The 21349-nt window shown below is 52.4% G+C and overlaps 2 protein-coding genes across 2 annotated transcripts; one reads left to right on the forward strand and one right to left on the reverse strand.

The window, feature by feature from the left end:
• Nucleotides 1-3662: 3662 nt before the first annotated feature.
• On the reverse strand, nt 3663-6852 carry psme3 (proteasome activator subunit 3). Its single transcript, XM_056576791.1, has 10 exons — nt 6691-6852; nt 6258-6290; nt 6077-6139; nt 5866-5970; nt 5723-5771; nt 5302-5420; nt 4903-5039; nt 4752-4806; nt 4567-4653; nt 3663-4417 (listed from the first exon to the last, which is right to left on the reverse strand). The coding sequence occupies exons 1-10, from the start codon at nt 6730-6732 to the stop codon at nt 4337-4339; spliced, it is 771 nt and encodes a 256-aa protein (XP_056432766.1). The 5' UTR covers nt 6733-6852; the 3' UTR covers nt 3663-4336.
• Nucleotides 6853-6920: 68 nt separating this feature from the next.
• Nucleotides 6921-20561, forward strand: nbr1a (NBR1 autophagy cargo receptor a). The gene is made up of 23 exons (XM_056577563.1): nt 6921-7130; nt 7555-7617; nt 7729-7747; nt 7905-7927; nt 8233-8415; nt 9514-9591; nt 9687-9940; nt 10252-10371; nt 10756-11034; nt 11379-11538; nt 11860-12108; nt 12927-13034; nt 13338-13413; nt 13504-13605; nt 14155-14322; nt 14413-14583; nt 14668-14792; nt 15974-16189; nt 16271-16491; nt 16942-17027; nt 18202-18289; nt 18594-18693; nt 20303-20561. The coding sequence occupies exons 1-23, from the start codon at nt 6996-6998 to the stop codon at nt 20510-20512; spliced, it is 3234 nt and encodes a 1077-aa protein (XP_056433538.1). The 5' UTR covers nt 6921-6995; the 3' UTR covers nt 20513-20561.
• The last annotated feature ends 788 nt before the right edge of the window (nt 20562-21349 follow it).

Genomic DNA, 21349 nt, shown 5'->3' on the forward strand with positions numbered 1-21349 from the left:
TATACTATTATACACTCTACTACATTCACTATCACTATCTATACTATGATACACTCTAATACATTCACTATCATATACTATTATACCCTCTAATACATTCACTATCACTATCATATACTATCATACCCTCTAATACATTCACTATCATATACTATTATACACTCTAATACATTCACTATCACTATCTATACTATGATACACTCTAATACATTCACTATCATATACTATTATACCCTCTAATACATTCACTATCCCTATAGATACTATTATACCCTCTAATACATTCACTATCCCTATAGATACTATTATACACTCTAATACATTCACTATCCCTATAGATACTATTATACACTCTAATACATTCACTATCCCTATAGATACTATTATACCCTCTAATACATTCACTATCCCTATAGATACTATTATACACTCTAATACATTCACTATCCCTATAGATACTATTATACACTCTAATACATTCACTATCCCTATAGATACTATCATACCCTCTAATACATTCACTATCATATACTATTATACCCTCTAATACATTCACTATCCCTATAGATACTATTATACCCTCTAATACATTCACTATCCCTATAGATACTATCATACCCTCTAATACATTCACTGCTTCTCTCCTTTTGGAATCCACTCAAGTGTTCCTCCAGGGAAATACAGACATGGAGGTTCCAACCTAGTACCTTCCAGCTGTTCTTCAAACATCTGCAGCAGTACATGTGTAGTCGATGAGAAGTTGGATAGTGTATCAGTTGTTAATTGAATAGAACGGGCAGTGTGTTTCACTGTTACTGCCTCAGGAGAGGGGATCTATGTATTCTTAAACGCTGATCGATTCATTAGATTTGATCTCTTTTGTTTCTTTGTCTCTTCCATTTGTTTTGTCTGTTGGAGGTAGTTATGGTTGCGTTTCAATGTCTCTAGATATCACTGTGGAACTTGGAGGTAGTTATGGTTGCGTTTCAATGTCTCTAGATATCACTGTGGAACTTGTTTTTCAGAACACTTCATAGCCACAGTGATGGATTGCTTGGCAGGGACATCTGTCAATGATTGACGGGCCGTTCCCTGCTCCACGCCGCTGACTGACATAACCACTCGCCTCCCATGTGGGCTGCGGGCGGGTCGGGGTCAAGGGTCAGGCCGTGGTGTCGGCGCCACGTGCGTCAGAGCGCTCACAGAGTACAGTACGACAGTCCGGTCTCAACACTCAGGCTGAGGTTCAATGCTGTGAAATAAAAAAGCCCAAATTAGAGCAAGCTTAATGGCCAACTTTATGATGAGAGGTAAACAGAACAATAGAAATGTAGAGATTGATTCATGTCGATTGGATATAGGGACAGACAGACCCCACAACCCTAAACCGGTAATGTGACCATCAGAGACTAGACCAGTGAGGCAGCCTACCATGTGTCGCTCATCACACTGATTATGTGTCAGCGGCTGCAATGCGCCATGGGTAGTTGACTGAAGTGGTGAAGTGAGCACACAGTCACACACTGAACTCTCCGTGAGCTCTGACACACATGAACCACCTGCCGACCTGTTGGGCCGCACCTGTCTGCAGTGGAGGGTCCAGGCCGCAGAGCTACCGGCTCTGCTTCAGTCTACCGCACGCCTCGGACGTGAAGGAGCAAACCCTTAACCAGTGGTACTATCGCTCATAGTCGTCTTACAAAGAGGGTTGGTGCGCACATCCAAAGGTAATCCACAGGTGCTAGACAATAGTGTTGGATTTAAGAGAAACTGTTTTAATGCCCCAGAAGTAGATTTATATACAAGCAGGCAACGTTTTGATGGGTAGGGATCTCCCTCAGGCACCATCACTCATCGCTCCACTGAGATATCATCTCTCTGCCTCTGCCAAATCACCTTCCTCTCTTTGAACCGGTCTGTGTTGGAAGTGGGCGTGGTAAATAGTAACAAGGAGAGAATGTGATTGGAGGATGCCAGAGAGGGACTCTACTCCTCCACCAGTCAGAGCAGAGCTCTCCGCTCATGGATCATCGAACCCCCGCACAGCGCTGACGACCACAGGTGATTGGATTTAATTGATTCAACCCGAGGAGCGATTAAGATGATTCTCCATGTCTGAACAGATCAATAATCCATGAATACATATGTGATCTGTGGCCCCTGGATCTCCCAGGTTGTATGTTAGTAATCTGGGGCCCCTGGATCTCCCAGGTTGTATGTTAGTAATCTGGGGCCCCTGGATCTCCCAGGTTTTGTTTCCATCTAACTATTTCCTCAAACTTGTAGTATAAATAAAAGTATGAGTTTATTATGAATCAAAATCGTTCAACCCTACAAGCTTGTAATTAAATGCCTTTTTAATACCAGCTGAACATATAGAGTGTTGCTTTTCTCTCAACTCATTTGTGTTTTAAAATCATTTAAACGTAATTATCTCCATTCTCATACGTCACCATAATGCATGTAAGCATTATCTGTAGTGATTGTTTTACATTATGACCACAACCGCAGTTGGTTATAAGTTAAACAATGTAACGTTTTTTATTTATCAATAGGGTCAATGTGTCCCGTTTATTAGATGCTTAAAGTACAACAAAAACAGCATGTAGGCCTCCTAAATGTGCTTTATTTATTATAGTGTAATGACAATTAACTTTTATATAGGATAAATGAATTGGCTTACAAAGTGCCTGCCCATACATTTCTTGGATCATTCTCCAAATGTGTTAAAAATAATGCTTTGACAGGGGAGCGTTCCCTGCTTCCAATGCTTTGTGATTATTTCAAGACGGCTAGCTAGTGACTCGGACACTGATACGTATTGTGTGTGTTTGTAGGCCTATAGCAGCTAATAGGCTGCGTTCCATAAAACGCACTAAAGAATGGACGTCTAACATGTGAACCACAGCTTCATTAACCAGGTTACAGAACCACTGAGCTAGACCATGGTAATCAAATATACTTTAAAACTACGATGGCCGTATGCATTGCTCGTACAAGTAATGACGCCACAATCATAAAAATAAATCTTGGATCGGGTACCTTTTTAAAAAGAAAATGAAATAGCTTTCTACGCCTAAAGGTGATTTATTGCTGCCGCCACACACGGCCCTGCGAGTGGACCCGATCGGCTACTGCAAGAATAGGCTGGTTCATTATGGGGAAAGAGTGACATCTACCGGTCAAAACGGAAAGTACGTCCCTACTTGGTATTGAACATCAAATATGTAAGAATGTATGTACTGTGTATAATGATGAATCCGTTTGTCCCTGAAAAACTGTCGGCCTGCCTTTTAAAATACAGGATTCACTTTACAATACGACTCGCCACCATCAGAAGGTCCTGTTCAGGGACCTCCCTACCTGTCCCCTACCAGGCCTCTCCAGCCGTCCCACCGGCCACGTGCAGCAGGAACCACCTGACTCCTCTCAGACCCACCCCTTCAAGTTCATCTGTTCACCTCCCCCCCCCCATGGTTCAAGAAAACCACTTTCTCTCCCCTCCCTCCCCCTCCTGGTTCTAGAGAACCTCGTTCTCTACCCTCCCTCGGGTCTAGATAACATCCTCCCCCCATGGTTCCAGATTGACCCACTAGTCTTATAGCTGTATCTGTTCAACAAGCTTACAAGTGTCTTCGTTTTTCGAAAAGAGCTTTACAAGTATTGTTTTAAGAAATAAATGTCATTGACATTTTTTTTATCAGATACTAAACGACTCCTTCAAAAAGTTTTATTCATTAAATTCAACCACTTTAAAACATGAGATTGATGAATGCATGTTCGTCGACAACTTGAACGTCAATAATTTAATATTACTGTTAAGTAAGTCAGTCTTCCTCATCCTAGCACTACATGAAATGATATTCAGCGTGACACTGAATACCCAAACCCAATGCGTTCACGCCCAGGTGATCCAGATCAGTGTCTACGAAAACAGGACGCGCTCACTGAGGTGGAGCAAACCAAGTCTCAAACGATGGCGGGGGTCACGCCACAAACAAGGCGGAGCAAACCAAGTCTAACAACGTCGGGTCGCGCCATAAACGAGGCAGTTTGACAGGAACCTGGACAAACTTGATAATATAAAAAAAAAACTATTTAACGGATGCATCATATTTAAAGGGATTAAAAAAGAACAATACTTACAATTTAAAAACAAACTAAACATACCAGAAAAAGAACAACACTGTACACTGATTCAACGACTGAAGCTAAGGTTTGGATTGGGCTGTATTGATTGTGAGTGGGTGAATGTCTAGCACTAATCCTTCTATCTAGCTAGCTACAACATGTAACGGTATGGGGTTGAACAGAGGTGGTTGATGGTTGAGCAGCATCAGTATAATGCGTCCGTGTTACTGCTTCGAGGCCTCTTGATCTTCTCAATGTTCTTCAGGATCATGTCGTGTAACGTCACCTGTAGACAATTACAGAGATTACAATAAAATACTGTGCTCTGTACAGAGATTACAATAAACTACGATATTCTGTCAGGAGTTGCAGTTTCTCTGGTCCAATACCAGATGTATTCAATTAAGCATTGATTACGGATTAAGTTTCACTTACATATTGATTTCTTAGTTCAGACACTATGATCTTCAAACTGATGTATTCCTTCTCATCGATCTCTGTAACGGTGCGCCGATAGTCCTCCTGAAATCAACAACAATATGAGGGCAGTCCTCAGAGGCAGCCGTCACTCAAACCACACACGCCAATCATTCAGTGAGGATTGAGGGGACACGTCTTACCACATGGGGGTACTTTGCTATTTTGGACACCAGCTTGGCTCTTGTGATGTAGTACCTGGAAGGAACCCCAAACAGTAGTCAGAGGAGGTACTCTGCCCTACAGCTCTCCTAACCTGAGGTGTAACACTGGGCAGGGAGCAGCGCCCCTCACCTGGAGATCTGGTCCAGGTACGACGCCGCCTCCCCCTCCACCGTCCGGAGCTCGGCCACAGTCTCCTCCTGGATGGAAACCCCAAAGTTGTTCCCGTCCTCGATCCTGGGGATGAGGAGCTGGACCCACATCTTCACCTGCAGAACCAGAGCGATACCTTCAGAACGCCCCAGAGATCTGCGTCTCTGGTGAGGTGTCCCAGCAGACCCCCCCCCTCCCACACATCTAGAGGGGCGGTCTCTGTGGTGAGGTGTCCCAGCAGCCCCCCCCCCCAACACATCTAGAGGGGCGGTCTCTGTGGTGAGGTGTCCCAGCAGCCCCCCCCCCCTCCCACACATCTAGAGGGGCGGTCTCTGTGGTGAGGTGTCCCAGCAGCCCCCCCCCCCTCCCACGTCTCACCGTGTTACACTTCTCAATGAGCGTCCGGATCTCTGGTTTGACCTTCTCAATAAGGTCGACCAGCTTTGCGTTGCTCTTCATCATCCCCCCCGGCATGACGAACACCTTGGTGCCAGGGACTGCGGGCACGCAAGACAAAGTCAGGTACAGATCAACCCACATGACAGATGTGGTTGTGTTATGTGTCAAGTTGCTAGAACTGTCAAGTTGTGTAAAGTACCATTCAGCTCCACATTGATTGTTAGGATATTCATTTATATGACGAAAGACAACAAAATATACAGTAATAGAATATCCTAACCTATTTTGTAGAGCTTAATCGCAGGACAGCCAACACATGCAGTGCTGCTCAGTTAGGATGATTATCCTGAATATGAAATGAGATGCTGGATTTCACCATCTCGCCTGTCCTTCTACTCACTCTTATCCTCGCCAGCTCCGTCCTCAAGCTTCCTCTTTTTCGCATTTTGCTATAAACCAAATAAGTATTAGGTATTTATTTATTTCCTATCCACAAGTCATGATTAAGAAAACAATGTATTCCATCTTCATATGAAAGCTCACTGCTTCAAGTCCGTCGTGCAGATCCGATATGAGAATGGGATCAGGCACAGTGAGGTTGATCTCGGAGTGAATCTCCTTCAGGTCACAGATGTTTATAATGGGGTCCTGAAAGACAAACGGGTTGTTAACAAGACCAATGCACAACACTGTTATACATGAAGGTAAAATATGTATTGCATAACCTTATGCCCCGAGATGGAACAATGCGTACCTTAAGGAAATGATCAAGTTCCAATAGCTTCTTTGGGAAGAAGTTTGCTACTAGGTCCTCTGCCTGAAAGCAAAGCAAGCGTTTAATGAACCGGTGCGAATGTGTACACGTCTTCATACAAAGTGTTATGACAGCTGCGAGGTGGTCATTGGTATACGTTTCTTATTCAGGCAACACTTACTTCTGATGTGATCCGTTCCCTAAAAGCATCAACCTGCAATAAACAAACCAATACGAGCAACAGTTAATATGGGCCCATGGCTCATTATGAATACATGTCCACAGGAAACCTAATTAGAAAGACAGCCAATTAACTTAGAGAGACAGACAATTAACGTGTGTCGACCTGAAGAGGCCCAGGTCTCTTCCATCCTCCCCGGCGACATTAGAGCATTAAGGGCGGTGCTCAATTATCCGCGTTTAACCCTTCCCGCTGGTATCTCAGTGGCCTGGAGACCAGACACTGACTAGAATGAGTGATACCGGCTTGAATGGACGGGAGCCCGTTTGGGAGCTACCGTTAGCATGTAGCTCGGCCCTGGACCTCACATCATGCTAGAATGTGGCTACAACATGTTGTACAACATGACATGCTCCAGATGGTTCTTCTTTACCTTGGTTTTGATTTCATTATCCACCTTAAGAAGAGAAGACATCTTATGTAAACGAATAGGCAATTAAAGATATTCCCTAATATAATCAATATCACTTCTAAAAGTGTGGCTTTTGACTTCTGTCAGCCACACTTGTGAGCTTAAAAATGACGTCATCGGCGAGCGACCAAAAGAAAGAACAAGCCACTACGCATGCGCGGGAGCAAGACTGCCTTCGCGTCACGGTATTTTTCTCGACGCAGCTGACGATGTAAACAAGGGGAGCTCGTCGAGGGCAAGGGACCGAGGTATTATTGACATCGCTGATGCTAACCGCTGCTCTGTCCTACAGCGCTGGCATGGGGCTCCCGGTGACCATAAAAGTCAACTTCAGGGGGAACGTGAAGCGGCTGCTGGCCCCGGATCTGGACAAGTCGGAGTGGGAGTCTGTTGACGCCTGGGTAAGCGGCTCTGCTGAGCGCCGAGCGCTCCGCACCGCGCCGCGGAGCGCTGCGCACCGCGGCGCTGAGCACTGCGCAGTTCAGAGAGGAGGCCCGAGGCCCGCACATAGTTCAGAAAGGAGGCCCGTACATAGTTTAGAATGGAGACCCGAACATAGTTCAGAGAGGAGGCCCCCTCCGAGGCCCGCGCATAGTTCAGAGAGGAGGCCCGCAAATAGTTCAGTAAGGAGGCCCCTCGAGGCCCGCGTCAACAGGGACCTGAAAGATTGACAGTTCCGGATCCCTCCCCCCCCCCCCTATACATTAGCCAAAGTTTATATTACCATATTTTCCATTTGTAGATTTAAGAAGATTTTTCTGGCGTTAAACTGTTATTATCTCTGAAGTACAGTTTGAAGGAGGTCATGACATGTTTGCGTTTCAGATCAAAGCGTCGTTCGGCATCAGCCACTTCCAAGTGAAATACTTCGACGAGGACAACGAAGAGGTAAGATTAAGTGTTCGTTGTTATTTGTAGTGTTCCTGTATCCTCAGCTCCATTATGGGACTTATTCAAATGTTTCTGCTGAAACTCATTGAGTTGTTATTTTTCTGACAGATTTGCATAAACAGCCAAGGTAAGCGATACACCGCCTACAGTGTAGAGATGACAACATCACGATGATGTTATTGTTCGATTTGAACTCAGAGCTGTAATGAGAGATGATCTTTGGTTTCTGTTGAACAGACTATTGACCTGAGACTTATTGTTTGTTCTTTGTTTTTACCCCACAGAGGAATATGAAGAAGCGATCAAGGTATTGATACATCATGATTAATCTTTTTTATAAGCGATTATACAAACAATAATCTGTAAGATTGTACAGGCGGCAAATTTTTACATGAACAGACTTAGACATTATTTCTCTACAAACCATTCGATTTTTAAGCCATGTAATGACAAAGTAAAAATAAATAAATATATATGTATGCATAATATATTTGCAAACCAACTATAAATATCCAGAGTTCTATCTCAGCCAGATGTCCGGTTAGGGCTGGTCACGTGAACGCCGCGCCTGTGACTGTTCCCTGATCCCGCGGTATGTGGCCGTGTCTACAGAGCGCCGAGAAGCAGGGGAACCAGTTACACATCAACGTCTACAAGATGAAGGGCCAGGCCTGTGGCGGCCCGCTGAAGGGAGAGGTGAAGGAGCTGAAGGGGGACCTGAGGCCGGCCCCCCCCTACCCCTCCAGGGTGAAGACGGTGGACAAAGGAACGCAGGTCACCCCCGACCGAGAGCCCGTAAGGACCCCCTGATCTGCTTCTGTCCGTCTGCCTCCTCTCCTAACACGTGTTTCCCACACGTAGACCACGTGTGGCGCAGCACCACAGAGTCAACAACGAGCGCCACAAATTGATCCTGCTTCCTTTTTCTTTTCTTTTTTCTTTTTTTAAATATAAAACATCTCCTCATAGCACTCATTCTCCCTGACATTCTCGTTCACACACGAACACGAACACACAGAGACAAGCGCGCATTCGTGCCAGTGGTGCACGGGTACACTGATAAACAGCTGATTCGCCCGCTCCTCCTCTCAAAGCGCAAAGGGAAACCCGTAGCAGCGGGATATTTGGCACAGAGAAGACGGTCGGCGATCGTTTTACCAAAGTCTACTATGATATACTGTGCTCAAAAACACCTGCCCAAATCATTGTTAACTCAGAAAAGATAATGTTAGCCTTATGAACTCAACGTTACTGATATTGAACTTCCCACACCCTAAGTCAGCACAGACAACGTTGGTAACGCAGCAAACGATGCGATTAATATGAAATGTGGTTAAAGTTGAGATGGGCTACGGTGTTGGCCCCCACCCACAGAGGGTACTGACCCCGGTGTTGGCCCCCACCCACAGAGGGTACTGACCCTGGTGTTGGCCCCCCAGCAGCAGGGGCTGGAGAGGGGTACATTACTTTCTGTTTCTGCTCTTACTGGAGCCAAGCTGGTTAGATTATATTCATTATTACTTTTTTATTGTTACATTATGCTATTGATTTAGCATCGGCCACTGCTGCCCCACGGCTGGGGGGGTGGGTCAGTCACTGCTGCCCCACGGCTGGGGGGGGTCTGTCGGCCACTGCTGCCCCACGGCTGGGGGGGTCTGTCAGTCACTGCTGCCCCACGGCTGGGGGGGTCTGTCAGTCACTGCTGCCCCAGGGCTGGGGGGGTGGGTCAGTCACTGCTGCCCCACGGCTGGGGGGGGGGTCAGTCACTGCTGCCCCACGGCTGGGGGGGGTCTGTCAGTCACTGCTGCCCCACGGCTGGGGGGTGGGTCAGTCACTGCTGCCCCACGGCTGGGGGGGGTCTGTCAGTCACTGTGTTTGTTTGTCTCCTAACAGGTGATCCCCAAAGACCCCAAGGGCAGCAAACCAGAAGACGAGCCCCCGCCGGTCTGGTTCAGGTCCTACATGGAGAAGGTGAGGCCCTCCTTCATCTCCCCGACCCCTGACCCCTGACCCCTGACCCCCCCGGGGCCCGCCTGCGCCCCCCTAACCCCCGCTCTGCCCCCCAGTTCAAGGACGAGGTGGTGAAGGAGGTGGTGGAGAGGATGTGCAACGACTTCTCGGGCCAGTGCTGCACCCACAAAGCGGAGGACGAGGCGGGGGGGCAGGGGGCCAGCCGGGGGGCAAGCGGGGGGGCCAGCGGGGGCCCCCCGGCGGTGGTGCCCAGAGCGGCCCCGCCCTCCACCTCCAACACCTCCTTGGGGTACACGCCCAACTGCAGCAGCTGCAACAAGCTGACCTCTGAAGGGGCCTACAAATGCAGGTAGCCCTCCCACACACCCGGCGGGGGCCCTGGTCCCTGTGGGGGCCCTGGTCCCTGTGGGGGTCTCGTTTGCTACTTAAGGGTCTGCTGTCATCAGTACCCTCTGTGGATGTGTCCCATGGTACTGCGTCCTGGTTGATAGTCATGCCTGTATCGCTGTAAACATTAGTTGAATCAACCTGATTGCTTTAGTTGATAATCGTCTGTACCTTCTGCTGGTGTTCATCTGGTTCCTTCTCCTGTCGGGCGGCTGTAACCCCTGAGGTTCCCTCCCCGGGTTAACGCGGCCGTATCTTGTTTGTGTGTGTTAGCGTGTGTCCGTCCTGCATCCTGTGCGAGCTGTGCCGCCACAGCCACGACCCGAGCCACAGCCTGGTGAGGACCAAGACGCCGCTGTCCATCCCAGAGCATGGGACGTCAGGGGAGCTGAGGTACCGAGCTGAGGCTCCTTCTGTCTGAGGGGCGTCTCTGAAGGGCTGGGGTGGTCCCACGTTCACGCAACGCAAGGACCGCGCAGACGCCTCCACGCAGCCCCGAACCTTTATGGTTCTGCGTCGGGTTTTAATGAGCCAATCACAGCCCTCGCTGCTGCGTCGCCTCGACGGAAGGTTACTATTTTTTGGGAGGCGCACGTCCGGCCCTCGCGTGGACGCCAGGGGGGTCCGCGGGCCGCCAGGGGGCCGTAACCCCCTTGCGCTGCGGGAACGTGGGACCATAATCCGTCCTTTAGAAACGCCAGTGGTGTTGGTATTATGGGATGTTACGATGCAGTGCCAGGCTTCCCCCCGTCACCACGGTTACCCTCTGGGCCGCAGGTTCCCGAGGCGCGGGGACCGAACGGTGCGCAAGGCGGAGCGCCAGCGGCTGAAGGCGGAGCGGCGGCAGCTCAGAGCCGAGGTGAAGGAGATCAAGAAGAAGCTGCGGGTGGAGAAGAGGTCTCTGCAGTGGAGCGGCCCCGCGGCCTCCGCCCGGCCCGCCCTGCCCCACATGGCCTCCGCCTCCACCCAGGCCCCGCCCCCGCCCCCGCCCCCTGCCTCAGAAGCAGCCTCAGGTTCAGCCCCCGCGGGCCCGGAGCCCCCCGCCTCCAGCCCAGAGTAAGCCCCCGGAGCGCCCCGGAGGCTCTAGCCTCCAGCCTCCGCACGGATGCAAACCAAAAATCTTTTCCTTTTTTTTTCTCCAAGAAAACTAAATCAAACGATGGCATCTTTGTAAAGCGAGTGTTAATGAGTGTACTGCTGGCTGCTCTGGTGGTGGAGGGCCGGACCCCCCCCCCCCCCCACCCTGCTGCTGCTGCTTCATAGATTTTCTAAGAAAGAATGAAAATAGCTCTTGAGCTGCAAACACACAAAACAAAGCACACACATCTCTGTGGGCCCCTGAGGGGTCCTTGCTCAGACGCCAGAGCTGTTTTCACCCCTGCTCTGTACACTTAAACCAGGGGTCCCGGGCTCTCGGTCTCGTCCTTGGTGCCCACTATGGCCGCCTTGTTTCTGGATGAGAATCTCCCGGACGGCACCCGGCTGGAGCCCGGCGCCAAGTTCATCAAGTACTGGAAGATGAGGAACTCTGGCACTATCGGCTGGACCTCGGAGACCAAGGTACCCGAGCCTCGCTCTCCCCTCAGCCCATTGCTACCCTGACATGGCTTACTGCAACCACATCGACTAACTCCAGACGTGACCTTCCACCTGCTTAACCCCGCCCCTCTGAGCTGCTCCACCTGTCGACGACGTGCTCTGCCTCCTCTAACGATGTCTGTGCTCTGCTGTATGTTGACGTCTGCTACACCCGTCTGTAGGCCCGGCTCCCACGCTACCTTGGGTGTAGGACGTGTTTCCATGGTTACATTTCTTCTTCGTCCCCTGGGCACGCGTATGCCTATTGTGTGTGTGTGTGTGTGTGTGTGTGTGTCCGTCCAGCTGAAGTTCATGTGGGGGAACCTGGGCCTGGCGTCGGAGGAGCGGCGGGAGCTCCCCGTGCCGCCGCTGCAGCCCGGCCAGGTGGGCGTGGTCAGCGTGGCCTTCGTGGCCCCGGTGATGGACGGGACGTACACGTCCCACTGGCGACTGGCCCACTGTGGGACGCAGTTCGGCCCGCGCGTCTGGTGCAGCATCGTGGTCGACCCCGGCAACACGCGACACACCTTCTGCCCTCAGAGCAACAGACTGGTGGGTCCTCCTCCACCCGCTGACCCCTAACCTCCACCCGCTGACCCCCTAACCACCCACTGACCCCTAACCTCCACCCGCTGACCCCCAAACCTCCACCCGCTGACCCCCTAACCTCCACCCGCTGACCCCTAACCTCCACCCGCTGACCCCTAACCTCCACCCGCTGACCCCCGAACCTCCACCCCCTAACCTCCACCCACTGACCCCCTAACCTCCACACGCTGACCCCCTAACCTCCGCACGCTGACCCCTAACCTCCACCCGCTGACCCCCTAACCTCAACCCGCTGACCCCCGAACCTCCACCCCCGAACCTCCACCCGCTGACCCTCCTCCTGCTCCTCCCTCCCTCCCTCCTAACCTCCACCTGCTGCTCCATCTATATCATACTAATCCATTTATAATCTTGTAGTTATGCGTGACCAACTGACCATCCATGTTTTTCCAACTTGGAAGCTCAAACGGACGTAGGTCTGAAATGAGGTGTGTCTGGTTTGGACCTTCCACCTGGACCGGTAGTGAACGCAGCATAACACCGCAGTGTTTCATGTTCTTTGTAGTGAATCTGTCACGTGATGATATCAGATCGGCACATAGACTGGTATTGGTACTGATACCAATAACGATACTGGTATCGCTACTGATACCAATAACGATACTGGTATCGGTATCGCAACAACTCTTAACTCACACACTAGAGAAAGATGTCAAATGCACTGCTTTAACAATTCCGATTGACATACTATCTATACCATATATACTAGTGATGGACAGTACCAGACATTAACTCACCCTGTCCACACGTCCTTCCTTCAGAAGGAGGACAGGAAGGAGGACAGCACTGTGGACAGTGAGACGGAGATGTCTGTGGACCTCAGCAACAGAGACTACTACTTCCCCTCTGTGGACCTGCTGACTGCTCAGGTACCAGAACCCAGCTGGCTGTCGCCCTGCGGGGCTGACCCCCCCGTCGGGGTGTGAATGGTGAATGGGAGGCAGTATTGTAGAGCGCTTTGGGTGGTCAAGGGTTAGAAAAGCGCTGTATAAATGCAGTCCATTTACATTTATGTACTGGAGGGCTGCTGACTAAAGCATGGTAATAAGAGTATTGATGGCATGGACGGTGATCCCTGCTGACCTTTGACCTGCTGGACATCAACACTGTGTGCACTGGAGGGCAGCTGACTGAAGCACGGTCATAACGGTGTTAATGGACGTGTTCCCTAGGACCTGCTGTCCTTCGAGCTGCTGGACATCAACATCGTGCAGGAGCTGGAGACGGTCCCCAACAACACGCCCGTCGGTGAGCCCCCCCGCCCCCCCGGACAGCGACGCCATGCCCCCCGCGTGCTCCTGGCCGTGGCCTCACCTCTGCTTCTGTCCCCTGTGGTAGACCTCACCCCCTGCATGTCCCCGCTGCCCCGGGACACGCCCGTGATGGAGCGGGCGGCGCCGGCGGCGGAGGGCCCGAGCGCGGACCTGAAGAGCTGCTTCTGTGAGTACCAGACAAGTCCGAGCATCCAGGGTTATCCCACTTGGAAGCTGATATGCATGTGGGTCGGACATGACACGTTTCCCATTCCGCCTTTCCCCTGGGACCGTTGGGGAACGCAGCGTAACGCCGCAGTGTTGACCTTCTCTGGGTAGTAACCGAGTCACGGGAGGGTATCGGATCGGAACTACTCGCCGTTATCCGATACTGCATATTAGGCAGTACCGAGGGGGTTTCTGATAGTGGTATCGCTATGGTAACAACTAGGGGGCGGCCGATATGGACCTTTAGGGCCGATACCGATTTCTTTTCATCAGCCTCAGCCGATGAGCTATACGCCGATGCCGATTTTCTTGAGCCAATATTTGGAGCCGATGCTGCTTTAGCTCCCTCAATTTACATCATAAAAACATCACATTGATGGGGGGAAAAAATGAAAATAATCTGGGCCGTCCGATATATGGGTCGGTCCCCGTCTGCTCTACGGGGCCCTAAAGCGGTCCCCGTCTGCTCTACGGGGCCCTAAAGCGTTCCCCGTCTGCTCCCGAGCAGTGAAGCCCGGGGCGCGGGCCGAGGCCCCGGGCCCCGAGGACGAGCGGGAGCAGGAGATCAGCGGGGCCCAGTTCCTCTGCGAGACCCTGATCCGCTCCCTCACCCTGGAAGAGGCCCCCGACCAGAAGCCCCCGCGCCGGGGGCCCCAGGCGCCCCGCAGACCCCTGGGTAAGACTCGGGGCCCCGCCCTCTTCACCTCGATCCCAAAGCGAGCCTGGTGCCTCAGTGTCTCCTCCCGCTGTCTTCCCGGCACTCCAGTGCTCCGGGCCGTCTCCCGGGACTCCGGGCTCCGCCCTGAGAGGACGACGGAGGCGGCGGAGAGGCTCCCCGGAGCCAGCCTGGACCCGGACGCCATCAGGGTGGAGGTCCTGGCCCCGCCCCCCTACCCGGGACGGCCCCCGGGGAGGCCGAAGGAGGAGTCAGGAGGAGGTCAGTAGAGAGCCGCGTTCCTCACCGGTGGTTCCGCTCTGCGATCCATTCCGTCTGATCCGGTCCGTGTGTTGTGACCCTCAGAGGGGCCCCCCCAGACGACAGAGGGGGAGCTGGGGGTCCTGACGGAGGAGAGGACGGACGCGGAGGAGAAGAGCGAGGAGGAGGACGAGGAGGAGGAGCGGGGGGAGGACGAGGACTGGGACGAGGTAGGTGTGGTTAACCTGAACCAGTACCACCAACTACTGTAGGTGGTCAATCTGAACCAGTCCCACTAACTACTGTAGGTGGTTAACCTGAACCAGTACCACTAACTACTGTAGATAGTGGTTCATCTGAACCAGTACCACTAACTACTGTAGATAGTGGTTAATCTGAACCAGTACCACTAACTACTGTAGGTGGTTAACCTGAACCAGTACCACTAACTACTGTAGGTGGTTAACCTGAACCAGTACCACTAACTACTGTAGGTGGTTAACCTGAACCAGTACCACTAACTACTGTAGGTGGTCAATCTGAACCAGTCCCACTAACTACTGTAGGTGGTTAACCTGAACCAGTACCACTAACTACTGTAGATAGTGGTTCATCTGAACCAGTACCACTAACTACTGTAGATAGTGGTTAATCTGAACCAGTACCACCAACTACTGTAGGTGGTCAATCTGAACCAGTCCCACTAACTACTGTAGGTGGTTAACCTGAACCAGTACCACTAACTACTGTAGATAGTGGTTCATCTGAACCAGTACCACTAACTACTGTAGATAGTGGTTAATCTGAACCAGTACCACTAACTACTGTAGATAGTGGTTAATCGGAACCAGTACCACTAACTACTGTAGGTGGTTAATCTGAACCAGTACCACTAACTACTGTAGGTGGTTAATCTGAACCAGTCCCACTAACTACTGTAGGTGGTTGATCTGAACCAGTACCACTAACTACTGTAGGTGGTTAATCTGAACCAGTACCACTAACTACTGTAGGTGGTTAATCTGATCCAGTTCCACTAACTAGTGTAGACAGGGGTTAGTCAGTGGTTGGTTAGTCAGTGGTTGGTTAGTCAGTGGTTGGTTAGTCAGTGGTTGGTTAGTCAGTGGTTGGTTGGTCAGTGGTTGGTTGGTCAGTGGATGATGCGGACCCACTTCCACTAACTAGTGTAGACAGGTTAGTCAGTGGTTGGTTAGTCAGTGGTTGGTTAGTCAGTGGTTGGTTAGTCAGTGGTTGGTTAGTCAGTGGTTGGTTAGTCAGTGGTTGGTTGGTCAGTGGTTGGTTAGTCAGTGGTTGGTTAGTCAGTGGTTGGTTAGTCAGTGGTTGGTTAGTCAGTGGTTGGTTAGTCAGTGGTTGGTTGGTCAGTGGTTGATGCGGACCCTGTCGTCTCCAGGTGAGCAGCCAGACGTCCTCCTGTGACGACTACATCATCGTGCTCCCGGACTGCTTCGACACCACCCGGCCGCTGGGAGACTCCACCTACACCCCCACCCAGGGGGACCAGGGACCCCCGCAGGAGGGGCCGGAGGGGCAGGAGGGGCAGGAGAGGCAGGAGGGGCAGGAGGGGCAGGAGGAGGAGGAGCAGCAGGAGGAGGACGACGAGGACGAAGATGACGAGGAGGAAGACGAGGAGGAGGAGGAGGAGGAGGAGGAGGAGGAGGAGGAGGAGGAGGAGGTCACCCCGGAGGAGAGCGTGCTGTTCCCCCCCCCGCCGCCCTCCCCCCCCCTGGCCCGCCCCCCCGTCCTTGTGGTCAACCCGCTGCTAAGTGCCTCCAAGACCCTGAAGACCCCCCCCCTAACGCCCCCGCTGGTGACCACGCCCTCTCCGCCTCCCCCGACGCCGGCCCCGCCTCCGCAGCTCCCGGCCACCGCCCCGGTGCCTGTGGCCCCTCCCACCCTCTACTCTCCCAGGTGAGTCCCCCCCCCCGCTGGTTGAGGGGGTCTGACCTGATTGGAGGGTTCTCTTAGGATGACAGCACTCAGTGTCGACTGCTTCCATATCATCTATTATTATAAACATGCATTAGTATTCTTGGTAGCTCGAGCGCACCGAGGTCGGGAAGGACACGTTTCCCATTCTGACTTCCCATCTGCCTGTGTAGTAAATGAGTCATGTGATCGGATCGGCGCGTAGACTTGCGTACCCACGATGCCGCATTGGTGGCGGTATGGGAGAGGGTTCCTCCTGGCTCTGATGTTGGTGCTCCTCAGAGCCACTGGAGGGAGCGCTGGCCACCATCAGCTGTAATCGTGTGTGTGTGTGTGTGTGTGTGTGTGTGTGTGTGTGTGTGTGTGTGTGTGTGTGTGTGTGTGTGTGTGTGTGTGTGTGTGTGTGTGTGTGTGTGTGTGTGTGTGTGTCAGGTCCGAGGCCTTGTACCTGGCGGAGGAGTGCACCCCCCCGGACTGCGACCCCTACGAGCCTCGCCAGCCTGGCATCACCCTCAACGGTGAGTGGTCACATGACCCCCCCCCCCCCCCCCACATAGGACCAGTAGGGGTGGACCAGTATCCAGGGTGGACCAGTATCCAGGGTGGATCAGTAGGGGTGGACCAGTATCCAGGGTGGACCAGTATCCAGGGTGGACCAGTATCCAGGGTGGACCAGTATCCAGGGTGGACCAGTAGGGGTAGACCAGTATCAATAGATATCCTGGTCCTTGTTTACGTTGGTTTTGAGGAACCGGTCCTTTTCGATTTGACCACAGAGGAAGGAGGAGGAGGAGGAGGAGGAGGAGGAGGCTGGAAACAGACGGTTATCATGAGGTTAAATAAAAGACGCTTTATTTCAGAATCAGGTCTATAGGATCATGTGGTTTTCTTGATCACATTATTGAAATCCAAATCCCCCAGCATGTGTGTCCAGATAGGCGGAGGTTAGGACCCATCGACCCATCCCTCAGGTTGTGTTCCCCAACCTGAGGGGGCACCTGGAGCCGGCCCCCCTGACCGCTCTGACCAGCTGGCTGTCGCCCAGCCCGGCTGACTCCGCCGTCGGGGTGGGAGTCTTTAAGGCCCAGTCCCATGGCTACCCCTTACCCCTTCCCCTTACCCCTCCCCCTTGTTTTGAAGGGGTAAGGGGTAGCAATGGGATTGGGCCCCAGGGCTGAGTGTTAGGCAGCATTGTGAAGCGCTCTGAGTGGCCACTGGTTAGAAAAGCTGCATCAATGCAGTCCACAGATGGTACCCTTTACCATCTGTGTGTCGATAGATTAATAGATTGATAGATACAACAAAAATCTTTCTAATGATAAGTAGCTCTGTTCCCTGTTTCCATCGCCACTACCTCCTTCCTCTTTGATCAAAACGAAAGGATCAGTTCCTCAAATCCACAGCAAACAAGGTCACTCGTGGTTATCAGTTCAACAGGAACACCATAACTGAACTAGCTAAACTTACTAAACTGATGGTTAATGCTTGTTACTGCATTTACTAATGTAGCTAAATGGTTAATTAATGTACTTTTATGCTAAAGGCTGAGGTGTGTGTGTGTGTGTGTGTGTGTGTGTGTGTGTGTGTGTGTGTGTGTGTGTGTGTGTGTGTGTGTGTGTGTGTGTGTGTGTGTGTGTGTGTGTGTGTGTGTGTGTGTGTGTGTGTGTGTGATATTGTCCCTCCGTGTTGCAGTATCATCTGGTTTATCCAGATCAGCAGGCTCCGCCTCCAGTGCCTTTGAGACCTACAACCCGCGACCGGGTAACGCTCTGCAGCCCAGGTGACCCCCCTCCCCCTCTGTCTGTAGCCCCTCCCCTGTGTCTGTAGCCCCTCCCCTGTGTCTGTAGCCCCTCCCCTGTGTCTGTAGCCCCTCTCCTCTGTCTGTAACCCCTCCTCCTCTGTGTCTGTAGCCCCTCCTCCTGTGTCTGTAGCCCCTCCTCTGTGTCTGTAGCCCCTCCTGCTGTGTATGTAGCCCCTCCTCCTCTGTCTGTAGCCCCTCCTCCTCTGTCTGTAGCCCCTCCTGTGTCTGTAGCTTCTCTGCGGTTCTCTGTGAGCTAACGGCGGCGTGGTGTTCCCCCCAGCAGGGCCCAGGGCGGCATCACGGAGGGGCTGGTGAAGGGAGCGCTGTCTGTGGCCGCCTCGGCCTACAAGGCCCTGTTCACCGGACCCAACTGCAGCGTGCAGGTACTGAGACACTGATGAACCTGCTGCCTCTAGAACCTCCCCAGGTACTGAGACACTGAGGAACCTGCTGCCTCTAGAACCTCCACAGGTACTGAGACACTGAGGAACCCGCTGCCTCTAGAACCTCCCCAGGTACTGAGACACTGAGGAACCTGCTGCCTCTAGAACCTCCCAGGTACTGAGACACTGAGGAACCTGCTGCCTCTAGAACCTCCCCAGGTACTGAGACACTGAGGAACCTGCTGCCTCTAGAACCTCCCCAGGTACTGAGACACTGAGGAACCTGCTGCCTCTAGAACCTCCCCAGGTACTGAGACACTGAGGAACACCCTGCCTCTAGAACCTCCCCAGGTACTGAGACACTGAGGAACCTCCTGCCTCTAGAACCTCCTCAGGTACTGAGACACTGAGGAACCTGCTGCCTCTAGAACCTCCCCAGGTACTGAGACACTGAGGAACCTGCTGCCTCTAGAACCTCCCCAGGTACTGAGACACTGAGGAACCTGCTGCCTCTAGAACCTCCCCAGGTACTGAGACACTGAGGAACCTGCTGCCTCTAGAACCTCCCCAGGTACTGAGACACTGAGGAACCTGCTGCCTCTAGAACCTCCCCAGGTACTGAGACACTGAGGAACACCCTGCCTCTAGAACCTCCCCAGGTACTGAGACACTGAGGAACCTCCTGCCTCTAGAACCTCCTCAGGTACTGAGACACTGAGGAACCTGCTGCCTCTAGAACCTCCCCAGGTACTGAGACACTGAGGAACCTGCTGCCTCCAGACAAGCTCTAGAACCTCCTCAAATACTGAGACACTGAGGAACCTCCTGCCTCTAGAACCTCCTCAGGTACTGAGACACTGAGGAACCTGCTGCCTCTAGAACCTCCCCAGGTACTGAGACACTGAGGAACACCCTGCCTCTAGAACCTCCTCAGGTACTGAGACACTGAGGAACACCCTGCCTCTAGAACCTCCCCAGGTACTGAGACACTGAGGAACACCCTGCCTCTAGAACCTCCTCAGGTACTGAGACACTGAGGAACCTCCTGCCTCTAGAACCTCCCCAGGTACTGAGACACTGAGGAACCTGCTGCCTCCAGACAGGCTCTAGAACCTCCTCAGGTACTGAGACACTGAGGAACCTGCTGCCTCTAGAACCTCCCCAGGTACTGAGACACTGAGGAACCTGCTGCCTCTAGAACCTCCCCAGGTACTGAGACACTGAGGAACCTCCTGCCTCTAGAACCTCCTCAGGTACTGAGACACTGAGGAACCTCCTGCCTCTAGAACCTCCTCAGGTACTGAGACACTGAGGAACACCCTGCCTCTAGAACCTCCTCAGGTACTGAGACACTGAGGAACCTGCTGCCTCTAGAACCTGACTCTACAATGAGAACCTCCTCAGCTGGGGGGGTCTGAGGACCCCCGGGCCCTTAGTGATGCCGGCCCTAAAGCGGTAGGAGGAGGTGTCACCGACCCCGAGCAGGGATCAGGCAGATGCTAACATCGTCTCTCTGTCAGCTATGACTGGGCCTTGTGCCGACTGAGGGCTGCTGTTGGGCTGGTGGGTTCTCCCTCTCCTCATGGTCTCTAACCCCTGCCCCCCCCAGCGTGGCGTGGACCCGGCGGCCCGCCAGGACCCCTCCCTGATGGCCATGCTGCTGGAGATGGGCTTCAGAGACCTGCAGCTCAACCAGCGGCTGCTGAGGAAGCACGGCTACAGCCTGCTGCACACCGTCAACGAGCTGGTGCAGATAGCCGAGGAGGGGCCCCCCCCCCGCCCCGCGCTGGGGTACCCGGCCCCCAGCCCGGGGCCCTAGGGGCCACGGGGGGGGCGGGGGGGGGGGAGTGACTTGTGTGCCCTTTGACCTTCAGGGTTCCTGGAGGGGGCCTCTGGAAGGTTCCAGAAGAAGAACATGTTGCATTTTAATTAAAGTTTAGAAAGCGCGTAACTAATAACGGAACTGATGATTTAAGATTAAGTATTCGTGACTCCATGTAAACTGTAAACAGAAGCAATATTTTTCCAGTACACTGTCGAGATAAATATAGAGGGTTCAAAATACTATTCAAGCCAAGCTTCACAGTGGTTGACGGCGACGAGCACTACTAATTATACGCTGATAGAGTGATGGGGCAGAGGTGTATATTCTGTAATCTCATTCTCCCACTGATTGACCCAAGGGTCCACACCCACTCTCGGAGAGAGCGACGGTAGTTTGGACCGGTGTAGGACAACAGCAAAGATCTATATATTTAAAAGTCTGTGCTATTTTAAGGCGAGATGAATCTTATTTTGGCGCAGAGAGCCGCTGTGTGGAGCTCCCTGCTTTAGGAGCAGAGGTGCTGCTCCTGGCTGGAGCTGTTAGTTAGATGTTGACGTGTGGAATGTACCCCGCGGCCCAGAGCCGTCTGACCGCCTGTTTTCTACGGCTTTAGAGACCGCCTGCATGTCAGGTAGAGCTTAGAGGTGAGTAGTGGTCTTAGCACAGTCCAGCGTGGACTAATGTCTCCGCTTTCTGCCTCATTGTTTACCTAATGCCTACCTGCATCTCCATCCCCACGGCAACCTGTTACTGTCGTTTCCTCAGAACCCACCTGACCTATTCTCAGTCATGGCACATTCCTGATTCTCCGAAGAGACACTGTTGAATTTG

Source organism: Gadus chalcogrammus, chromosome 18 (genome assembly GCF_026213295.1).
Source record: "Gadus chalcogrammus isolate NIFS_2021 chromosome 18, NIFS_Gcha_1.0, whole genome shotgun sequence".
In the NCBI taxonomy this organism is placed as follows: Eukaryota; Metazoa; Chordata; class Actinopteri; order Gadiformes; family Gadidae; genus Gadus; species Gadus chalcogrammus.

Coding starts and splice junctions, on each gene's coding strand:
- psme3 (XM_056576791.1), bottom strand. CDS start 6,732: ATGTCTTCTCTTCTTAAGGTGGATAATGAAATCAAAACCAAG. Junction 5,040..5,301: donor TCATTGAGAAGTGTAACACG/GTGAGACGTGGG, acceptor CTGGTTCTGCAG/GTGAAGATGTGGGTCCAGCT. Junction 4,418..4,566: donor CTGAACTAAGAAATCAATAT/GTAAGTGAAACT, acceptor AATTGTCTACAG/GTGACGTTACACGACATGAT.
- nbr1a (XM_056577563.1), top strand. CDS start 6,996: ATGCTAACCGCTGCTCTGTCCTACAGCGCTGGCATGGGGCTCCCGGTG. Junction 14,584..14,667: donor GAAGGAGGAGTCAGGAGGAG/GTCAGTAGAGAG, acceptor TGTGACCCTCAG/AGGGGCCCCCCCAGACGACA. Junction 16,492..16,941: donor CCCACCCTCTACTCTCCCAG/GTGAGTCCCCCC, acceptor TGTGTGTGTCAG/GTCCGAGGCCTTGTACCTGG.